Raw genomic sequence first — 20,706 nt, 5'->3', positions numbered from 1 at the left:
TCTCTTATTTTGAATATCCTTTGATATTGCAATATGGAAAATGTTTATAAATATCCTCTTAAAAGACAGACATATTGTATCCTCTTATTTATTTTAATCTAAATCTCCTTATACTCTTATACACCTCCTGTCCTGTATCCTTTCATATTCCTGGTATAAGTGGCCTCAATATGTATGTCTTCTTATTCTTAATGTAAATGTCCTCAATATGTATATTCTCTGTGTGTTTCACCAATGGATGGCTCTTCAGGAGGAATGGTATAATATTACTTGTGTCCTCCCACAGTTCGTTTCTCAATCATTAAATTATTTGTTTTCTGTATTAGGAAAAATTGATATTCAGTATTATAGAGAGCTTATCTATTGTACTGTTTATCAGGATTATTACATACAAGATTTTTTTCTAGTTCTGATCTCCTTGTTCTTTGTATTATATCATATTGTAGGTTTTCCCAGAATCCTTCAACTGTAAAGAGTAAAATATATATATTTTTTTATTTTTTATTTACTTGTGCATAATCAAAATACATGATTTTTACAAGGCTAGCTTCTTCCTAAGACATCTGACAGGCCAATCTTATTTATGATATATCACAGTATAATATATGTGCACTATTTCTTTTATAATCTTTCTTATCTGATTTATCTACCAACAATGGGAAGTTGTTTATAAAGCTGTATAAGGAAATATAAGTAAGCATCCTATTATTATTACCTGTAGAGAAGATTAGGCGTATCTCTCCTCCAGCTCTGTATGAAGCACACCAGCTTTCTGCATGCTATCATCCAAAATGGCTGTTTAATATAGTGGACGTTGTGACACCATTGTCCATTTTGGCACAATGACGTCATGATGTGTTAAAAGAAAAAAAAGATACCCCACATCGAGAACGTAGCATGCGTCATTGTCTAGTACAGTGCCATGTAGTCACAGTGTGAAGATGATGCTTTTTATAAAAATAAACAAAGTTGAACTTGTTTTCATACTGTGTGGCATTGTGACACAACAGGCTACTTCGGATACCTTAGTGCCAACTTATTGTAATAAAGATTGTTATTGTATTAATAAGTATACTTCTAATTTTTACTAAAAGCTTATTCATAGCCTGCGGCCTAAATGTTTTATCTTTGTAGGTTCAATTATTTTATACATTTTCAAATATATTTTTTCTTTTATTTAATACAATAGTGTGTCCAATGTACATTTCTAAATCAAATAATTATTTAAAGTAGCTGATATTTCGAGTACATTATCTGATACATACAGTTTGGGAGGATGACATGAAAAAGTATAAAAACACATACAATTCATCATCCTGGTTTAGTCCTCTATGAGATGGGTCTATAACGGTAACCCATTTACATTCTCATTGTCATGGTCATTGTCTAAAAAATAGTTCTTTATTGCCTCCTCTGAAGGGTGGATTCATTTTCTTCAAACCTAAACATTTGATGTTCAAAATATTAAAGTTACTCACTGCAGTGACTAAAGTGCTCATAGTCCTTAATCCCCTTTCCTCCATCCTTGTGGGCGTCCAACATGGGGACGGTACTGGAACCTTTGGCAGTGAAAAATGAGCTACCCCTTTAAATTTAGCATAGCGCACTGAGGCGTGGCCCCGGCGCTGGGAACGCCCCCCGAGGCACCGCTGTCTCGCATTTTGAAATACCTTCTTTTCGAAAATCAACCCAAGCACTTATGCGGGACATTTAGAGAAGAATGAAGAGTGAGCTCAATATTGATTGTAGCCATTTGTTTCCACTGTAAATCTTAACTTTGCGAACCACGATGCTGCTGCAGCAAGTGGAGGGAAATGTAAAAGAATTACCTTACAAGATGAAAAATTAAACGCTCCAATGTGTTCAGGTGTGTGCGGGATAGTTGATCAATCACACAGTACACCCCTCTGAGCATCTCCCTTCTCTCCCGAAGACCTGTAAAGGCAATACAAAGGCATGAATTACATCAGTGGGTTTTGCTACTTTACTAACAACCGACAAAGACAACACAGATATCAATCAAACGATTCACCCCGTTGTAACATCTCCCTTTCCTCCTGAAGAACTGCAAAGATAGCACAAATACTTCAAAAAGAGTACTACCATGAGAAGAATTCCATGCTCGTCCAACAGACAGACAACAATTACAGAATAGACATCTCATAAGAGGGTTAAGTTAGATTCCAATTTTGGTGGTCTTGGGGCCACTTTTTAGGGCCCCTCAACTCTTTGCTTTTTTCCTGTTTTTTGGATCAATGATCTCTTTTTGGTGGTCTCCTGAAGCCTCTGTGTCATTACATTCCTTTCTATATGGTATTGGGTCGCTCTTATGGCGTTCAGTCCTGCGTACTTCTCAGGCTCACACTTTCTGCACTTGGATGATTTGATCACCCTACATTGGTCTTGGGGGTAGGTTGGTGGCAGCTATACTTCAGTTTTTGCTTCACCAGGGGAGGAAGTCACATTATCGGCTTAGTAGCCTACTGTACCTTTTTGGTAACCATTGGGATACCACTTATTTTAAATCCTGCTGTAGGCCATGTTCTGTTTCAGGCCTTTCCTTTATCTAGGTTACGAAGAGGTATGCTCCAATGGCCATTCTGACTCATCAGGCTATTTGTAGGCCCACAACGACAACCTCCCTATTGGTCCCAACTAGTTTAGGCCAGTGTACGTCCCTGGACTATCCCTCTCACTTCCTCTGGGGGTGGCTAAGGCTAAGTGGCAGCCCTACTGATCAACCAGTAGCAGAACCTTTGCCCGCAGCCTCTTTTAGAGATTGGCGGACTGACCTTTGGCCAGCACCTTTGTGTAGGGATATTTAGGCTTTGTCCTGCCTCTGTTGCACTCTTTAACAGATAGATCAAGAAATCCCCAAGTCTCAGTGATGTTTACCAGGTTTTGATTTGATTTATTTGGGTCCTAGGGAGGTTCCCCTCTCTCTCTCTCTCTTTGGTCTAAAAAGCACACGTCTTCCATATACCAGGCATCCCTGCTCCCAAGATTAGTATATACTCCTGATTCCACCCTGCGGCCTGTGTTTGTACCGGTGCTAGAAGTGAAGACCTACAGGATGAACTCCTCCTCTGTCTAAATTGCCTCAGGCACTTCCTATACTGTTCCTATGCTATCCCAGGTGATAGCAATCTAAAAGGGGTATTGGATTGTGTCTTATAAGCCCAATTTGGTTTCAGTTTTATCACACCCACTTACTTCTCTTTTTTTGGCATTCTGGTGCTCTCCTCTCACTTCTCTCCTTTTCCAACTCCACCAGCCTTTACTCTTTCTACTGCCTGAGTATTCCACATGTGTCCCTCATCTCTGACTCCTAAGCCTCGCTGCCATCCTTTGATGTTAATACTTTCTCCCTGATACTATTACTTCCTCCTACATACTACTACTCCCTCCACCCCACCTTCTACTCAAACATCCTCTTTTCACTCAATCACTTCACATTCACTCCCTATTTTCCCTCTTCTAAGAACACTTGTCACACATTTACACACACTAAAACGCAGCACCACTTGCATTAACTAACTAGTGCCTCACTTCCTTAAAAATAAATCGCCTCCACAATCACTCCACCGTCCTTTCTCCATCTCCTCGGAACTCACCTGAAAAACCCACAGTTTCTTGCTGCCTCTTAATCCCCTATCTCCTCATTGGTTCTCTGGCCAATATGGTCCCGTCTTCCCCATCTGGGAAGAATCAGAGTTACAGAGCATTTCAAATCTGAGTTAAGCCCGCCTCTTTATTCCAAATAAGGGCCACCGTGTTGCAGGAGCTGCAGCCCGTGCTGCAAAGTGTTCAAGCCAATGTCAGGAGAACGAGGCACGGGCCCACAGTACCAAGTGGGGCAAAGGGTTTGGTTGTCCACTAAATACTTACGCTTGAAAGGGGAAAACAAAGTTTAGCGATTTGTTGGAACATATGAGGTGGAGGAGATCATTAACCCTGTTACAGTGGAGGCTAAGGTTAACCTCTAGAATGAAGACACATCCACCTTTTTATGTGAGTTTGATTAAACCATGTCCTGAGGGAACGTGTTTGGGCAAACCTCCACCTCCTGTGATCACAGAGGATAATGGTGAGGAGTTTGAGGTTAAGAGCATTCTTGATTCTAGGAGAGTTAGAGGTAATCTTCAGTACTTAATTGACGGGAAAGGCTATGGTCCTGAGGAAAGGTCTTGGGAAGCAGCTGTAGATGTACATGAACCCTGCTTGATGGAAATGTTTCGCAGTAAACACCCTCACAAGCCTAGACCTGGGACAGGGATTTGCGTGTGGGGTGGTGGGGGTAGGGGGGGGGGTACTGTCAAGTCCTGCATGAGGCCAATAGTGGTTCATAGGATAGGAAAATGCTTTATCAGGGCTAAGTGCTAGAGGTGGAAATGTACAGGTAGAATTAGTGCATTGTTTTATTCTTTCATTTTCCTTAACTAGAGTTAATGCAGGAATACCAAACCAAGATGGAGAAGCAGTGACCTAAGCTGATTGGCTGAGTAAACAATGCAAAGCAATGTACTTTGAATTCTCCAACTGTCTTTCATCCCAAGTAAATCTTAGACAAGTCATGTTTATTAAAGCTCCTTAACTTTAGGCCCACATCTAGACATCATAACAAAATCTACTGAAGAAAGAAGACTGAAGCAGTAAGGCTATCACCCAAAAACTCAGAAGACCTCAGGTGGGAGTGCAGCAGTTTTGAGTCTGTTTAATATGAACAGTGGAACTGTTACAAGCAAAGTTGCAGCAGCGTATAGCACAGAACTGTAAATGGTTAATTGACATACTGTAAGGACCTGTCAAGCAAGCGACAGTGTGGAGTTCAAGTTTATAATAAGAAAAGTTTAATCTTGGTGAATTCAGTGGTGGCGCTCCTAATCCAGAACATTAAAAGGTGTGAGCGGCGCATGCGAGTCATTTTACATGAGACACCTTTCCTGATCGCAGGCAGCCGAGAGCGCAAGCTTTCCCGCTCCGATGAGTGGAAAACAAAGGCAATCTTTCCCGTCCGATGAGAGAGAAGGAGTTTGCTTATTTTGTATCATCGCGCATGCATGAAGAAGCAGGAAGTACTCTGCCCTCTTCTGCTCCGACGGGAGAAAGCTTAGAGATTGATTTGTCGCGCATGCGCAGAAGATAGAAAAGGACTTGCTAGTGAATGGGAATAAAAAAATTACTGCGTCATACTCTTTTTCGTCGCAGTGTTTTTACTTTTTTTGAAAAGTTAAAGAAGTGAATGTGCACTGTGAAGGCATCAAGAAGCAAGACAGACAACAGATTCAAAGTTCAAATAAAAAATATATTTATTAACTTAAATGTCCACATGGTGTAAGGCCTAACTTGTCCAATGGTAAGGTGGGGTTTCCCTACCTAAAGAAACTAAGGATAGTCTGAATCAGTAAATTCAACTTAAAAGTCTGTATGTGTCCAAAACCTATACTTGCCCTCACAACTAAAGCTAAACAATGTGTAGGGATGTCAGCAACAAACAAAATAGTGTTCCAAATAAAGTTCTGAGCTTCATCCAGCTCTAGGCTTACTTTTCAGCTCCCCTTCCCCAAGTTCAAAGCAGTACCAAAAAGCTTGGGGTCCCATTCCCCAAGTAGAGAACTCAGTTTCAAAAAGGTCACAGGGTTCCTTCCCTAAAGTGACAATACAGTTCACAATGTCTCGGTTTTCCTTCCTCAAGATGTCAGCTCTTCCAGCTTGACAAGTCAGTTTCAGCCTCTCGATATTCAAAACTGGTTCCAGGTTAACTTTACAATCCTTCAGGTTCCATTGATACAGATTGCTATCTTCTTCCATTTACTTCAGCAATATTAGTTCACAAATGGAAAGGATTTATCTTGGACTTTTCCAAATAGGGTATACTCTGTCTAGGCGCAGTTGTCGGACCACCCGGTCCACCAATTACAGGTTGTTAGGGAGAATTCTCTCTTTAGGCTGAATTTCCTAACCTAGTGAGTCCCCCCCGAGCAGCTTTGCTGGATTTCTGGAGTTTGTTTTTTTCTCCTGCCAAGAGTGAGACTCTTTCTCCCACTCTTGGACATGATTTATGGTGTTCTTTGACTGCTAATGTGTTTTGTGGGCTATGGGGTCCTTTACTCCATAGGGTCTCGTGTTTATTTCTATGTGTGTTACACAGCACCCTCCGTGCAGTAACACAGGGGTGTCATAGTGGCACCCCCCCATAGACTCCATACCCTGGGACTGACTACTGTCTCCCAGGGCATGTAAAGTCACCGTTGGCTTTACTAGTCCCAAATTATTAACAGAAACCAGTACAAACCATCATATTGTGGACGTACTGGTCAGGGCAATTCGATTGCCCCGGGGTCTGTTAGTCGAGGGGGCACGTCTCCGTCCCCTCTGATTGAGTTTTGGCTGGTGGCAGTGGAAACTACTTTTTATATTCGACCGCGAATATATCCCTATGGGATTTTCCCATTGTTCGAGGCTACCAACTTTAATTATTTAATTCTCATAGCCTCGAACATACCGCCGGTTTATTTATTTAATATTAATTCGCCGGTTGGTATTTTTTGCCAGGACTCGATTCTAAAATGGCGTGTGTGTTCTCTTCTGTGACTCCAACCCAAGTTGAGCCCTTAGTTCCACTTTTTGGCGGGCTTCTCCACAGAAGCCTCCAAAAGTGGTGCCACTCTGTCTGGGTACCACAGGGGGTGTGGGAGGGGGTTTAGGCACCCTGGACTGAGTTACCTTGGTAACTCAAGTCGCACTCTTGTGTGATTGGCCCAAGTGGTGAGCCGGCTGGCTCACCACTTAGCATGTTTGATTGACAGCTAGGCTGAGTGAATGGGGGTGTGCTGCATAAAAGCAAGGCTTTGGGGACTGGAACTTCAGAAGTCGCCACAGGACCTGAGAATCCGACGAGGGAGAAGTTGAGCCGACCTACCACGACGACACCACCGGTGGAGCCCCGCGGAACAGACTCACCACTTCCCGACGACAGAGAAGATCTCCCGGCTGGAGAGGCTTATTCCCCTGACTGGTGGGCACAACCAGTTTACCTTCTTCTCTTCGCACCCCAGACCGGCTTGTGATCGAATTGCCCGTGCCAAGCACCCCGGCAACCGGATAGCCACTTACCATTGGACCGCAAATAAAAGGACTGCTCCTTTTACCCGAGAACTCCACGGCTGGTTTTTTCCCTGGCAGTGCAACAGACTCCTGTCTTCCTCCCCGACGAGATCCTCTCTTCCCCCGGACGAAGCACCGACTTGCATCCGCTGCCAGGAACAACTGCCCCCGCTGGAGTATTCTCACCACTTTAAGGTACCGTGTCCGCCAGGCCTCCCTTTCTAAAGATTGCTACAAGGTAATAATAACCCCTTAACCTTCTGTACTGGGCTGGCCGCCTTGACCCTCTAATGGTCCCTTTCTTTGGGCCAACTCCTTTTTGAACCTTTACAAGACTCTTGTGACCTTGGACACATTTCGTTTTGATCCTCTTAAAGCGGATCCGGCCTACTGACTCTAAACTCACGGTGTTACTTTGCTTTCCTCTCTTGTTGTGTTTGTGAAAAAGTGTTGGTATCTGTCTCATATTATTCTCCGCTTTTCTCTCCCTTTTAAAACAAATTATTAGAGTGCCATCTACGTTAAGCGCTCACCGCTGTATGAAAATAAGTGGGGCTTGACAAGCCCCTAGAACCGACAGAAGTACTCTGAGCACCAGTAGGGCTGACGCTGGACACAGGGGTCCACCTGCGAGACCCAGGGAGACGGAGGCAACAACCCCAGCCAATCCTTACCATCCCCCACCGCCCGTACAGCTACAACTAGGTACCACGGGGTTGTGGAACGGACGAGATACCACCAATCACCACACAATCGGAAGTATGGACACTAGCAGATGCGCTGGTCATGTGGGTGGGGGTGAGGAGCATGCAAAGTCATTGAGGGAGCGGACGGAGGGGACAGCTAAATGCTCAAGCCGCCTCGATGAAAAACGGGCACGAACCTTCTGAGGCACAGGGTGCGCAAGCACCCATCGTGTAAGATTACACGAGCCCAACCGGTCAATCCAGGATAGAGATACCAAATAACCAATACCACTAACAATTTCCTTCTCTGCATACACCTCTCAAACTCCAAACCAAACAACCACAAACCTCCAGCACAACAAACCGCACAAACTTCACTACACTGCAACAAAACAAAAACACACACAGACTCGCACATCAGTACACGACGACTACCGGCCGCATACACCCCAGGCCCAGCTGACGGAACCACCGGGCTGAGGCTGCCAACAGCACATCACTGCAATCTTGCACTTTTCCAGCCTCCACCCACTAACCCACCTCTCCCTTCCTCTTTCAGAGCCGCCAGAGGACCACTCTGGTGGTGATAGTGCGCTGTACAAATGTCCTTTAACATTAACATTTACTTAAGACTTGTCTAATATTCTCCTCAGGGAGTGTATATCTTTTAGTGACCGTGTTTTTGAATTGCTTACCATTAGTGCCTGTGTGTTTTTCTAGATGTGGTTTTAAATAAATAATTATATCTCTTTTACACCAAGCTCTGGTCAGTGTTTACTTGTTCTACTGTGTTCTTTTGACCTATTGTGAATACTCTGTATACTGCCTAACTCTTCTTGAGGGAAGTCTGACTGCTCAGCCACAGCTACCAAGTGAATCTGTGTGGTACAGACTGCTACCAAGTGGTTTTACTGCCAAACACCTGTGGTCTTACATCTTTTGCAGTGTTCCCAGAGGGAACTGCACAGGTTTCTACCTAACACAGGTAATGCAACAGACAACCCTAGGCTTTCTTGCTCACACAGGTTTGTCACTGCACCTGTGCTCTGGTTCACATTTATAGTTGTTCCTTGCCAGTTTCTCGGCTTTGCACAATTCACTCTGTGGTGCTCACTTTCCTTCACCACATTACTTTCACAATCTCCAGCAATGTTCATTACTTGCTTTTCACTTTAGTCATAGCTTGCTTGCCATTTTATTGATAACATTCCATTCTTTGCCACTAAATGTTCATTACTTGTGTTTCACACCTCTTCATTCATTCATGGGCTTCTTAAAGCTTTCCTTTAGTTCGGTATTCAATGAGGCTCACAAAGCTTTCTTTTACTTTACAATTCATTGTTTGTTCGTAGCATTAAAAAAAATAATCTTTTGCTGGGTTCTCTGTCACAAAGTCGGAATTTCGGGAGTCGGAATTCTGAGGGCAACATTTTGGTCTATTTCCCTTGCAAATACATTTCTATTTAACCAGCATCACCATATGCCCTGCGATAGCCCCAGGAGCGCCCCGGTACGAGTGTTCTCTCCGATTCACTCCGCCGTCCACAAAGTGGCTCCTCCGGGTGTGTTCTCTCTCTCTTCTCGGCTACGAGCACATTTCTCTGTGTCTGCGAGCAGCGCTCAACTGCTACGAATCCCGCGCTGGGCTGCCGGTAGCTCCGCCTCTCACCCGCAGATGCTACCGGTGGCCTGCAGCATGTGCGAGTCCCCACATGCCCCACAGCTCCGGCTGTGGGCACCAGGCAGCGGGGACTCAGTCAGCCTCAATCCTTTCACAGCCCACTCGAGCCCCGCTGTTACAGTTCCTCTTTGGCAAATGATGGCGTCCTGACCTCCAGGCAGGACCCTCCTCGGCAGCACCTGTGATGCAGGAATTCTCCCCTCTCAGGCCCATCTCCACCAGCCCAGCATTTCTCCTGCTGGTATCTCCTTCCTGACTTTTGGCTCCACCTTTATGCACCTTTGACTTATTAACAGGTTGCAGGTGTGAGCCCTTAAGTGCAATTGTCTGACCATAATTACTGGTGTTCTCTGGACATGCCTGACCTTAACAGTTTGTAGGTCTCCACCTCGTCTCAGTACCAAAGTGATGAAATTGCATGATAGTGTGTATAACTCCTAGTCGCCTCTTCCTCGTCCCAGTACTAGAGTGGTACGACTGAGGGGAAATGAAGCGATTGGCAACAACCTATAAAGGTAGCGGGAGGGTGAGGTTTGTTAACACAAGGAAAAGGGGGATACCATGTCTCGCCTACAGGCATTCTCTCTCCAATCCCCAAGGAGCCTATACCCAGGTGATCCTCCCTAGCATCTCCACCCCCAGGGTCAGGATCCAAAAGTGATGGCTTTTCCTTGGCCACCTGAGAAGAGGCTCCAAGTGGAGTAGGTGTGAGGATGCCCTCAGGTTTCTCACAGCACACCAAGAAGGATAAAAGCCACAGGAAGAAAAGAGTTTCCAGTGAGGAATAAGTTCATCAGTAAAAAGAGAAAGTGAAGAAGATTAAATTCAAGAATGCAGTTTTTGGAACAATTTAAGAGTTAGTAAATAGGAGTAGTTTGGTTGCATCCGTTTCTCTCAAACAATACCTTTAAGCTACAAGCAGAGGCAAAACAAGTAAGGAGTGGGCAATTGTAAGAAGGAGAAAATATTAAAAGAAAAGAGTTAAAGTGGCAAGTGAAACTAATTCCGAATTTTTTCTATCCCCACTGCAGATTCCATTACAAGAGTCCAGGAGTGAGGAGTGTCTGTAGTTTGTTATTTTATCCACTGACCCTTTCCCTTCCCTGCGGTTGCTGACTCAGCTGTAGAATCAAGGGTTTGATTGGGAACATCCGGAGAGGGTCTGTGGGATCAGCAGCTCCTGTGGATTTGGGCAACCCGGACCTGACACTGCCGATCAGTTTCAAGTCTTTGGTGGTCTAAGAGGGCCTTCCTGCTCTCCTACTCTGGCGGACATGCGGCTTCGAGGACTGTTGCATAGTTTGGCTGTTGCTTCCCCTACCGTGGCGCTGGTTTCATACCACTCATGTCAGTATGCTGATGGGGAAACCAGGTCTCTGTCTCGCCCTCTTTCTCCATAGGCTCTCTCTCTCCGGAGTGCTTAGGAGTCTCTGCATGGGGAACTGATGGTTCTAAGCCATGTGGGTGGTTGCATTACGTATTTTTTTGTTTTCTGAAATAAGAACAAAATATTCTGCCAGCATTTAAAGTCATAGGCATGGGTGATGCAATTTGGTACTGCACATTAACATACTGGCATATGAGGAGGGGACAGGAATTGGGGCTCACCCAACTGCCACCGTCCCCCACTGGGGTGGGACAGGCTCCAGATTTCTAATTGGTAGGCCTCCCACCCCACGCTAAGAGTGCTTCCTATTCCCCATTAACAAGGCCACAGTACTGAAGTTAGAACGCCCTTGCTTTCTTGTAACTTGCAGGTGTACCTGCTGAAGGAGTTTTCCCACTGATACCCACCGCCTTGTGATTCTTCACATCTGCTGGATTCAGCCCTTCTTGTTTACCGCTGCCTCTTGCCATTTATCGACAGAATCCTCTGACTGTGTATCGCTGATCTTCAGAAGGTGGTTGATGCCTCAAAATGCCTGCCAGATCTCAGCCTAGGACATCCAAGGGTGCCATTAGCCGTTGTCTTTCTCCTGTGATAATTTGCTGCTGCCTTTTGTGCATCTGGCTGCTGGGAACCATTTTCGTGGGTTACTGAGTCTTCCTGGGGTCCTCCTCAACAAGTTCTTTGATGCAGCATTGAAGGGCCACGTTCTGAGAATGTGTTCCTTTTCTTGTTTGCTGGGATTGTCGCTGGCCCAGGATTTAAATCCCTCACAACTAAATCCTGAAAACCACACCTGTAGAAAAGAGCCTTTCACTGACTGGATTGTTTTGGGTACTAGAATGTGAGCACTTACCTGGGGGGCCGCAGGTGGGTTATTATTAGAGATACTGACACTCGGATGTTCCCTGATCCGTGGTAGAGATTCCTTTGAGGGGAGTCTTTAGTGCATTTGACAGAGTTATATTGGGGGTCCTCCTGTTCTGCCTCTTCTTCTTCTTCTGGGGTCTTATGTTCAGCTTCCGACTTCTAGAACACTTAATTCAGGTCTTTGGCCTTTCCTGGGGTTGATCATCGCAGAATCCACACCTGTGGGGTATATTAGACTTATCTCGCTTGAGGAGGATTTTTACCATTGATTCCTAAGGAACTGCAAATTTACTCTGGACCTCTCCTGAAATTGACTCAGGGGTACTAACCTGCCCCTGGAAATGTTTCCTGGATGCCCTAGGGTTCAATGAGCTCTTGACCAGGTTTCATTATTTTTTCACTTACTTGTTATTATATGTCCATTTTTAGAGTCATACCCTGCATTTAAATGATGGTGAATGCACTTTAAACACTGTGACGGAATCTGGAAACAATGTGTATATTTTTCCATTAAATGTTTAAGAAAGGTAATTTTTGCTAAAATGTTTTATTGATTCTTGGAAGTCTTTGGCTATGGTTTACAACTGTCATTTTATCTATGGCTATAATATATGTGACTGTGCATTAATACTTATAGTATACCCTGGGAGTCTAAATGACTGGATTAATTGTGTAGGCGCTAGGGATTTTTAACCTTTTTTCCTATTGGTAAAATTATTTCTCCCATCCCCTGCCATGTGTCTTAGGGGCAGACCACCAAGTCTAGGGCTTTCCAAATATACTAGGATTGCTTTGTGTATTTAGGATACTATGCATCCTTTTGCAGGCCCATATGTAACCCACCTGCTGACTAAGTTTTATGGTTCCCTGGTTTTCCTCACCCACTGCTATTTTATGTTGGTTGCTCACCTCTGGTCGAGGGCTCACACATAGACATTGAGGTTGGGGGGAGTCATTTTATAGACTTTACTGCTCTTATGAATGTTCTTGGTATATTTTAATTCTGTGTATTATTACCTGGGTACTTTTTTGACTGAGAGTCTCATATGTGTTACTTAAATAAAGTAAATATGTTTCAGTATATCAGAGTGGTGTATTTTCTAGAGATGTGTGTGGACTAATTGTAACTTTGTGTAGATCTACTACTCCTACCTGAGAGTTAAGCTTTGACCACTGTACCTACACTAAGACAGGTTTGGCATACATTTTGACAGGTTTGTTAGTCATCCCCATACAAATAGTGGTTGTAGAATCCTAAACAGAGGGTGTTAAACAAACTGCTGCCTTAACAAGGGCTTTCCTCTCATTCCATTTCCAAGGACAACACATAGGTATTGATTAGTAAATACATGTATCAGAGGTTATCTCCCTGCTCCCGAAACCTGCACTGGCAACATACACCAATCATATAACACACCCAATCAGGTGGGTTCTCAACTCAATCGAAGATCTGCTAATATAGCACATACATTAATCACACCACAGCCTTGCTAGAGAATTGAGAGAGGGCTCACATGTAACACCAATTACACAGTTAAAGCATCATAGGGTATCCTTTGTGGGACACCTCTTGGCCAGAGGTTCTGCAAAAACAACAGTGAAAAAAAAACCCATATTATTGTTGGGCAACCTTTCTTGCTACACATCTGCACTAATAATTCAGGACTAGAAAGAGATTTTTAATGAGTAAAAGTATTGACCCCCTTTAAGGAGGGTAAATCATCCAATTGTAGCACCCCAGGAAGTTGGCCCGCACACTCCCATCACCATGCCTATCGTGAAAAAAACTCTGCGATTCATGTAAGGCCTGTCCACATAGTGTGATTCAGCATGTCTATTTTGCTAGTGAGCAAGACATATTGACAGACACACACAACATATCTATTTCTCTAGAGTGTGAGACTTTGTAAAAAGCATGCACATCATCTATGCTCCATGGGAAAGAATCTGTGATCTGCACAGAACATGAGCCCAAATTGGTAAAATGAACTTCCTTTCATCTTAACAGATCACAGAATGCACTGTTACAGGTGATTCTTTCATACCCATTGCTCGTAGAAACTCCTCATAGAGTTCGAATGTCATGAGCGGGTTTGGGAGGTCCCTGAGCCACTGTTTAAAGACACTGGCGATGACGTGAATGCTGTAATCATCCAGATTTACATGATCAATATCTGTAAGAGAAGAATAAGAAATAAATTACTGCACACAAACAAGCAGAAAGTACAGATATTCTTATCTTTCACAGGCTTCAAATATCGATCTAAAAAGAACTACTCGTATACCCCCATCTAGATTATACATTTAGCTCTTTGTGTAGTCTTCATGTATGACCTTCACCTCAAACTGCTGTCACGGCCCTGTAATTATCCCCCAAGCTCTTTGTATTTTGCTGCAAGGCAGCTGTACGTATCTATTAGCCTGCTCTTGAATGATGGAACTCAAGAGTCTCCCCTGGCAAGTCTCGCCTCATCCTTTAGAACCATGCCATTGGGATGCGTATTTACTCTTTCATATTTGTAAAGATATTTCAATGTCTGTTAAAGCTCTACCCTCCACCCCAGATAACAGAGCTGTAAATTATTTCCTTTTTCCTGTGAGGTTATCTCCATTAACTCATTGCTTAGTATGCACTTAAAAGATCTGGCTTCCAGAAGAAGAAAACATAACAGGTTAGTGTCCATAAGAACTGAACAGCAGGGTTTGGGCCCCAGGCCAAGTCTCTCTTCTGAAAACATCTGAAGGTTTTCATCCATTCGCTTCTTTGAGCCCATTACTAAACGTGTGCTCTCTCATTTTCTCTGCCTCTTTGATGACATCAGGCTGAAGAGGTATGGCAGTTTTAACTTTCCTCCCTGAGATGCAAGACAGCAATATGGCCTTGATCACTCGTTCTAGCATAGGAGTCTGGAGATACAAGAATTCAATGACTCCTGGCATATGCTCAATAAAGGTCTTCAGATATGTTAAAGAGAAGTTCTTCTTCATCCCTCAGTAACCTTCCATAGGCTAAGAAACAAACATGTGGCCGAGAAGGCGTGGTGGTTTTGGCAAGCACTGCAGAAGACATTGGGGGCTGCTGATTTTCCAGTAGTGCAACAGGTTATGGTGGATGCATAAGTACTGGAGAAGGAGAATCGGTGGTGAAGGAGGCAGTGCTGCAGGAGGAATAACTGGCACAGGGAGTGGTGGAGGTAGGGGTATCACTTCTGATGATATCTTTAAAAAATTCCCAAATAGCTGGAGTAGGGCTAAAATGATCAACATTTCTAACAGGGATTCCCTCCTGCTGTGGGGACAATGCTTTGACAAATGGAATCGGCCCCAGAGGTAGCATTTGAATGTACTCAGGTCTTAAGTAGGAGACAGTAAGATTGGAGCCTGTGTTCAATTCAGGGTATGCAGACTTGAGATCTCTGACTAGGGACATTGCAGGAGTGGTAGTCCTCTTCCTAGTATTAAGGTCAGTGGTTCTCTGTGTGCTCCACCATCCTCTTGACTTGCACAAGCAGCTGCTGTTATGTGCGCCGTAGGTTATTTACGCAGGCAATGAATCTCTTAGCTAGTGATCCTTGCTCTGTGGACTTGTGTTTGCCCTGGGGTTTAGCTGCCTGGGTAAGCCCTTGCTCAGGTATTAAGTACAACCAAAAAAGTGATGGGTGGAAGCTTTTGAATAAATCTGAACCATTGGCAATGCTCTGGGCAACCTTCCACACCACCTTTTTATAGCCTCTCTGCGCCATTGCAAAAGGGGTCCAGCCATATGCAAACCAGTCAGGTACTGCCACCAATGGTAGCAACCCAGCCCGAACTGCTAGGCCAGGTCCCCTCTGCACAGAAAAACAAGCAACCCCAGGCATGTTTCTGCCCTTATGGGCCTCTTCAGTGAGGTGCAGCTTGGATCCCCATGGCGCAGCGAGCAAGGAACCCACGTCTGGGCATACGCTCTCTCACAAAGGGAGACAAACTACAACCCAAAAAAAAGGCCATCATCTCTTTTGTTTTGCATAAGTCACCCCGAGTGGGACGGGTATACCCAGACGTGGGAGGAATTTGCACGAGACCATAAGCATCCCCAAACATGTTTCGGTCTTGTTGGGCCTCATCAGTGATTAGTAGCTTGGGTCTCTAGGCCCAGCAGGAACGGGACCCATGTCTGGGCCTACCCGTCCCACTCAGGGTGACAAAGCAAAAAAAAAAAAAAAGAGGTGATGGCTGAAAGGCTTAGAATGAATCTTAACTACTGGCATTGCTCTGAGCAACCCTCCAGACCATCGTTCTTCGCCTGCCAAGCCATTACAGAAGGGGAAAGACCATATGCAAATCAGGCTTTGTCCCTTCCTTCCCTTTGTTCAGGGCCACCATGGGGCAGCCTTAAAAGGGTCATTCTGGCCACATAGCCTCCATATTGGTTTAATCTGGTTAGGACCAGTGTAAGTACGTGAGCACTCCCTCTCACTTCCTGATGGGATTGGCCTAGGCTGAGTGACAGTCCAGTATGATTGGTCATCTAACATTTTAACCCAAGCCCCCTCTAGTGTTTGGTGGGTTGGCCTTTGACCAGCCCCTTTTTTGCAGAGGACTTAAGTTCCTGCCTCGTCCCTCTTTCCTTCTCCTTTCTGCTTTGTTCAGCTACATGGAAAAAGTAAGTCTGCCAATCTGCTGAAGGAGTTTTTCCTGCCAACGTCTGCCATTTTCATACCCTCGTCTGCCGTACCGGCTGGTGTATTATTACACTGTAGCTAATTTTGGTATCTGTGCATGTACCTAACCCTGAAGTGTATTGCTAGGGTAATTGTTGCTAAATGTTTTCTTATTTCTTGGAGGCATTTGGCTATGGTTTTGAAATGTGTCCTACTCTATATCACTCTGTTTAATTACCATGTGCGCAGTTGTATGTACTACTGTGCTCTAGAGGGTCAAAATGTATGTGTTTTGTCAGTGTTGGGTTAAGGGATTTTTAGGCTATTTTTTCCTGCTTGTTGAAATCTCTACTTACCAGTTAAGGCCCAACTCATGCTTTACCCTAAAATGTAATCCTCATACCTGGTGGCAGAGACAGACATATAGACATCCATATGTAAGTTAAAGAGTAGACCCCAAGATAGTATTACACACCGGAATTATCATCCTGTTCAGGATTCAAGGGTAAAAAACAGAACTTAAAACAGGTTTCCTATGACATTCTAAATAAAGTATCAGGGCGCAAAATGTGCACTCGCCACTATCCATTGGCAGGTGAAATTTGACTCTAGGCGAGTAAGAAATTGTGTGCTATGTGTATTGTTAAGATGGATTTCTAGAATCTGGCCTGGTGGATAGATTTTAGGAGGCCACCCTAGTTATGGTGAACACATGAACCCTGAGAGGGAAGCCAAACCCAATCAAGGCAAGCGTGGAGAGTGGTCAAGGTTTAGTCTCAGGAGAAAGTGAGGTCAGGGGTCCACAATGAGTCCACACAGTGAAGCACACAATAATTCAATTTAGATAGGCAAGTTCAGAAATACTCTATTACAGGCCCAAAACACACTAGGGAAATTAATAAAGCAGGTAATAATAGCACACAATACTAAATCATTAAACATATCTGCAGTCACTGTTAGGTTTTTAGAAATGCATACAATAACTTAAACAACTAAAAGAAGAAGGTAAGTACGGACGCAGTAGAAGAACAAGTTACTTTCTTACCTGGTAACGTTCTTTCGATGGGATGGTCCGACGACGTATTCCATATCTATGACATGTAATCACCACAGCTGTGCTGCTTCGGAAACTTTTTCGGCGTCTGCGTCCTGCGTCGATGACGTCGATGCGCCGCCGTCGAGGACCTCCTCCGACGTCCGACGTCATCCGATGTGATAAGTAGGACGCACGACGCCAGTAGCCTCAGTTGTAGTTTTTTCCCCCAGAACGTGTGACATTAGTCAACTGCCAGTCCGACACAAAGCCTTGCGGAACGTAAGCTGCAATCGCAACAGAAATTCTGCAGCGGGGAAGGCAGGGTGGGAGCGATATGGAATACGTCGTCGGACCATCCCATCGAAAGAACGTTACCAGGTAAGAAAGTAACTTGTTCTTCGAGGGGATTGGGTCCTCCGACGTATTCCATATCTATGACAGACTCCCAAAGCAGTACCAAATCAAGGAGGAGGGAAAGAATTTAGAAACAAAATTTAGAATAGCCAATCAAATAGCAGAGCAAAGGACCGCCTTGCCAAAGGCCAGATCCTGCCCTCTGATGGAATCGAGGGAATAATGCCGTACAAATGTATGTACTGAAGCCCAGGTGGCAGCATCACAGATGTTGCGAATAGGAACACCCCTCTGCAGGGCAGTAGATGCAGCCACGCCCCTGGTAGAATGGGCCCGCAAGCCAGCCGGTGGGTCCTTACCCGCCAAGCGGTAACACTCCGAGATGGCCAAAATAATCCAGCGTGACAAAGTCTGTTTCGTCACAGCTTGCCCCAAGCGCTTACCAGCGTAACCAATAAAGAGTTGATCGTCCACTCTGACCCGGGACATGCGAGAAACATAAAAGCTCAAAGCTCTCCTAGGATCAAGCCTATGGAGCCTCTCCTCTTCCTTACCAGGATGCGGAGGAGGATAGAATGCCGGAAGAACAATCTTCTGGGCCAAATGAAATTCCGTCACTACCTTTGGAAGAAAAGAAGGACAAACTCGAAGGACAACCCTGTCCTTGTGAAATACAGTGAAGGGAGGCTTAACAGAAAGTGCCTGTAACTCACTCACTCTGCGAGCGGAAGTAACCGCAACTAGAAACGCAGTTTTCAAAGTCAACAGCCTCAAAGGGCAAGAATGTAAAGGCTCAAACGGAGCACCCATAAGAAACCTAAGAACAAGGTTTAAATCCCAACCGGGCACCAGGAAAGGCGACGGAGGGAACACATTAGTGAGCCCTTTCAGAAACTGTGAAATTAAAGGGATTTTAAAGTAAGAACATTCTTCAGATGAGCGCTTAAAGATGGACAGCGCCGCCAGGTAACCTTTAATGGTACCCACTTGCAAGCCCCTGTGGGCCAAAGAAAGCAAAAAGGACAGAACCATGGGGATGTCACATGCAAAAGGATCCACATTCTGAACTCTGCACCAGTCGCAGAACTTACGCCAACGGCAACGGTACAGAGACTTAGTTGCGGGCCTTCGGGCCGAAAGCAACACCTCCATCACGTCTTCAGGGAGGTCCCAATCCTTATACCTCAACCTTTCAGAAGCCAAGCGTGAAGGTTGAGGGATCCGACCTCTGGATGGAGAACCTGACCCCCCTCCCGTGAGAGCAGATCGTCTCGGTAGGGAAGACGACGTGGAGGGCAGATGGACAAGTCGAGAAGGTCCGGGTACCACGTCCTCCGAGCCCACGCTGGAGCAATGAGGATCATCCGGGAACCGAACTTTCGTAACCTCCGCAGCACTTGCGGGATGACGGGGACTGGAGGAAACGCGTACAGCAGCGGGAATGACCACTCCACCACAAACGCGTCGCCTAAGGCTCCTTTCGGAGGAAATTCCCGCGAGCAAAACCTCTCGCACTTCCGGTTGACACTGGAGGCGAAGAGATCCACTTGAGGGGTCCCCCAAAGGGCGAAGATCTCCAGGAGAATCTCCTGAGCCAACTCCCACTCGTGAGAGATCGCGCTCTGCCTGCTCAGAGCGTCCGCCGTCACGTTTTCGTCTCCGGCCAGATGAACTGCCGAGATCGAAACTTCCTGCCGGATGGCCCAGAACTCGAGCTGCATCACCTCCCTGCACAGAGGAAGTGACCCTGCCCCCCCCTTTTTGTTGAGGTAGTGCATGGCCACAGTGTTGTCCGTCATGATCAGGACAGCCTTTCCTCGCACAGTCGGCAGAAAAGCCTTCAGGGCTAGCCTGACGGCCCTCAGCTCCAACAGATTGATATGGAGTCTGGACTCCGACGGAGACCAACGACCGCTGACTGTCAGCCCGTTGGCATGAGCTCCCCATCCCGTGAGGGATGCATCCGTCACGATCGTCACCTCCGGCCAGAGTAGCCAAAACGGAGCCCCCTTCATCAAGTTGCCTTCGACGGCCCACCACAGAAGGTCCCGGGCGACCGAGGGCGGCACCTGAACCGGGTCCGACATCCTGCCGGAGGACTGCGACCATTGCGTCTTGAGTGCCCACTGCAAAGATCTCATCCGCAGGCGAGCCTCTGGCACCAGAAGAATGCAGGATGCCATGAGGCCGAGCAACCTCAAGAACTCGAACGCCGGGAGCGTCTGGGCATGCTGAAACTTGTGCACCATCTGCTGAATGTGAAGAGCCCTCACCTGGGGAGGAAAACACTGCCCCAGGGAAGTGTCGAGCACTGCTCCGATGTACTGGAGCCTCTGTGTTGGCGTCAAATGGGACTTCTTTAAATTGAGGGAGAAGCCCAGCCTGTGAAGGGAGTGGCAGGCGACGGACAGATGATCCAGGACTTGCTCGGGAGAGCTCCCCCTGATCAACCAATCGTCCAGGTAGGGGTAGACGTGAATCCCCCCTTGCCTGAGATGCGCTGCCACCACCACCATGAGCTTGGTGAAAACCCTCGGGGCGGAGGTCAAACCGAACGGCAGGACCCGAAACTGAAAGTGCGAGTCGCCAACCGCGAACCTCAGGTACTTCTTGTGCTTGGGATGGATCGGCACATGGAAGTAAGCATCCTTGAGGTCGAGTGACACCAACCAGTCCTGAAGCTGAAGGGCCTGGAGGACTTGAGAGAGAGTAACCATCTTGAACTTGTCCTTCCTGAGGAGTTTGTTCAAACCGCGCAAGTCCATGATGGGTCTCAATCCCCCGTCTTTCTTCGAAATCAAAAAATAAGGGGAATACCATCCCTTGTTCCTCTCCGCTACAGGCACCAGTTCTATGGCGCCTTTCTCCAGCAGGGCTTGAATTTCCTGCGCAAGGAGCGGATCCGGACACTTCAAAGAGAGGTTCCCCGGTGGATTGTCGCG

General features: G+C 45.8%; 1 protein-coding gene across 7 annotated transcripts in view; it reads right to left on the bottom strand.

The window, feature by feature from the left end:
• The window catches only part of MYO9A (myosin IXA), a 1,154,601-nt gene that overhangs the window by 78,795 nt on the left and 1,055,100 nt on the right, over positions 1 to 20,706 (bottom strand). For all 7 annotated transcript variants that reach the window (XM_069624659.1, XM_069624658.1, XM_069624661.1 and 4 more), the window contains 2 exons: positions 13,777 to 13,905; positions 1,830 to 1,935 (listed from right to left, as the gene is read on the bottom strand). In XM_069624659.1, the coding sequence (XP_069480760.1) occupies positions 1,830 to 1,935; positions 13,777 to 13,905 (235 nt within the window). The remainder of the gene's footprint in view (positions 1 to 1,829; positions 1,936 to 13,776; positions 13,906 to 20,706) is intronic.

Source organism: Ambystoma mexicanum, chromosome 11 (assembly GCF_040938575.1).
Source record: "Ambystoma mexicanum isolate Mex_15411 chromosome 11, UKY_AmexF1_1, whole genome shotgun sequence".
Lineage (NCBI taxonomy): Eukaryota > Metazoa > Chordata > Amphibia > Caudata > Ambystomatidae > Ambystoma > Ambystoma mexicanum.
Note: the sequence above shows the minus strand (reverse complement) of the source record. Positions and strands in the feature narration are given on the sequence as shown.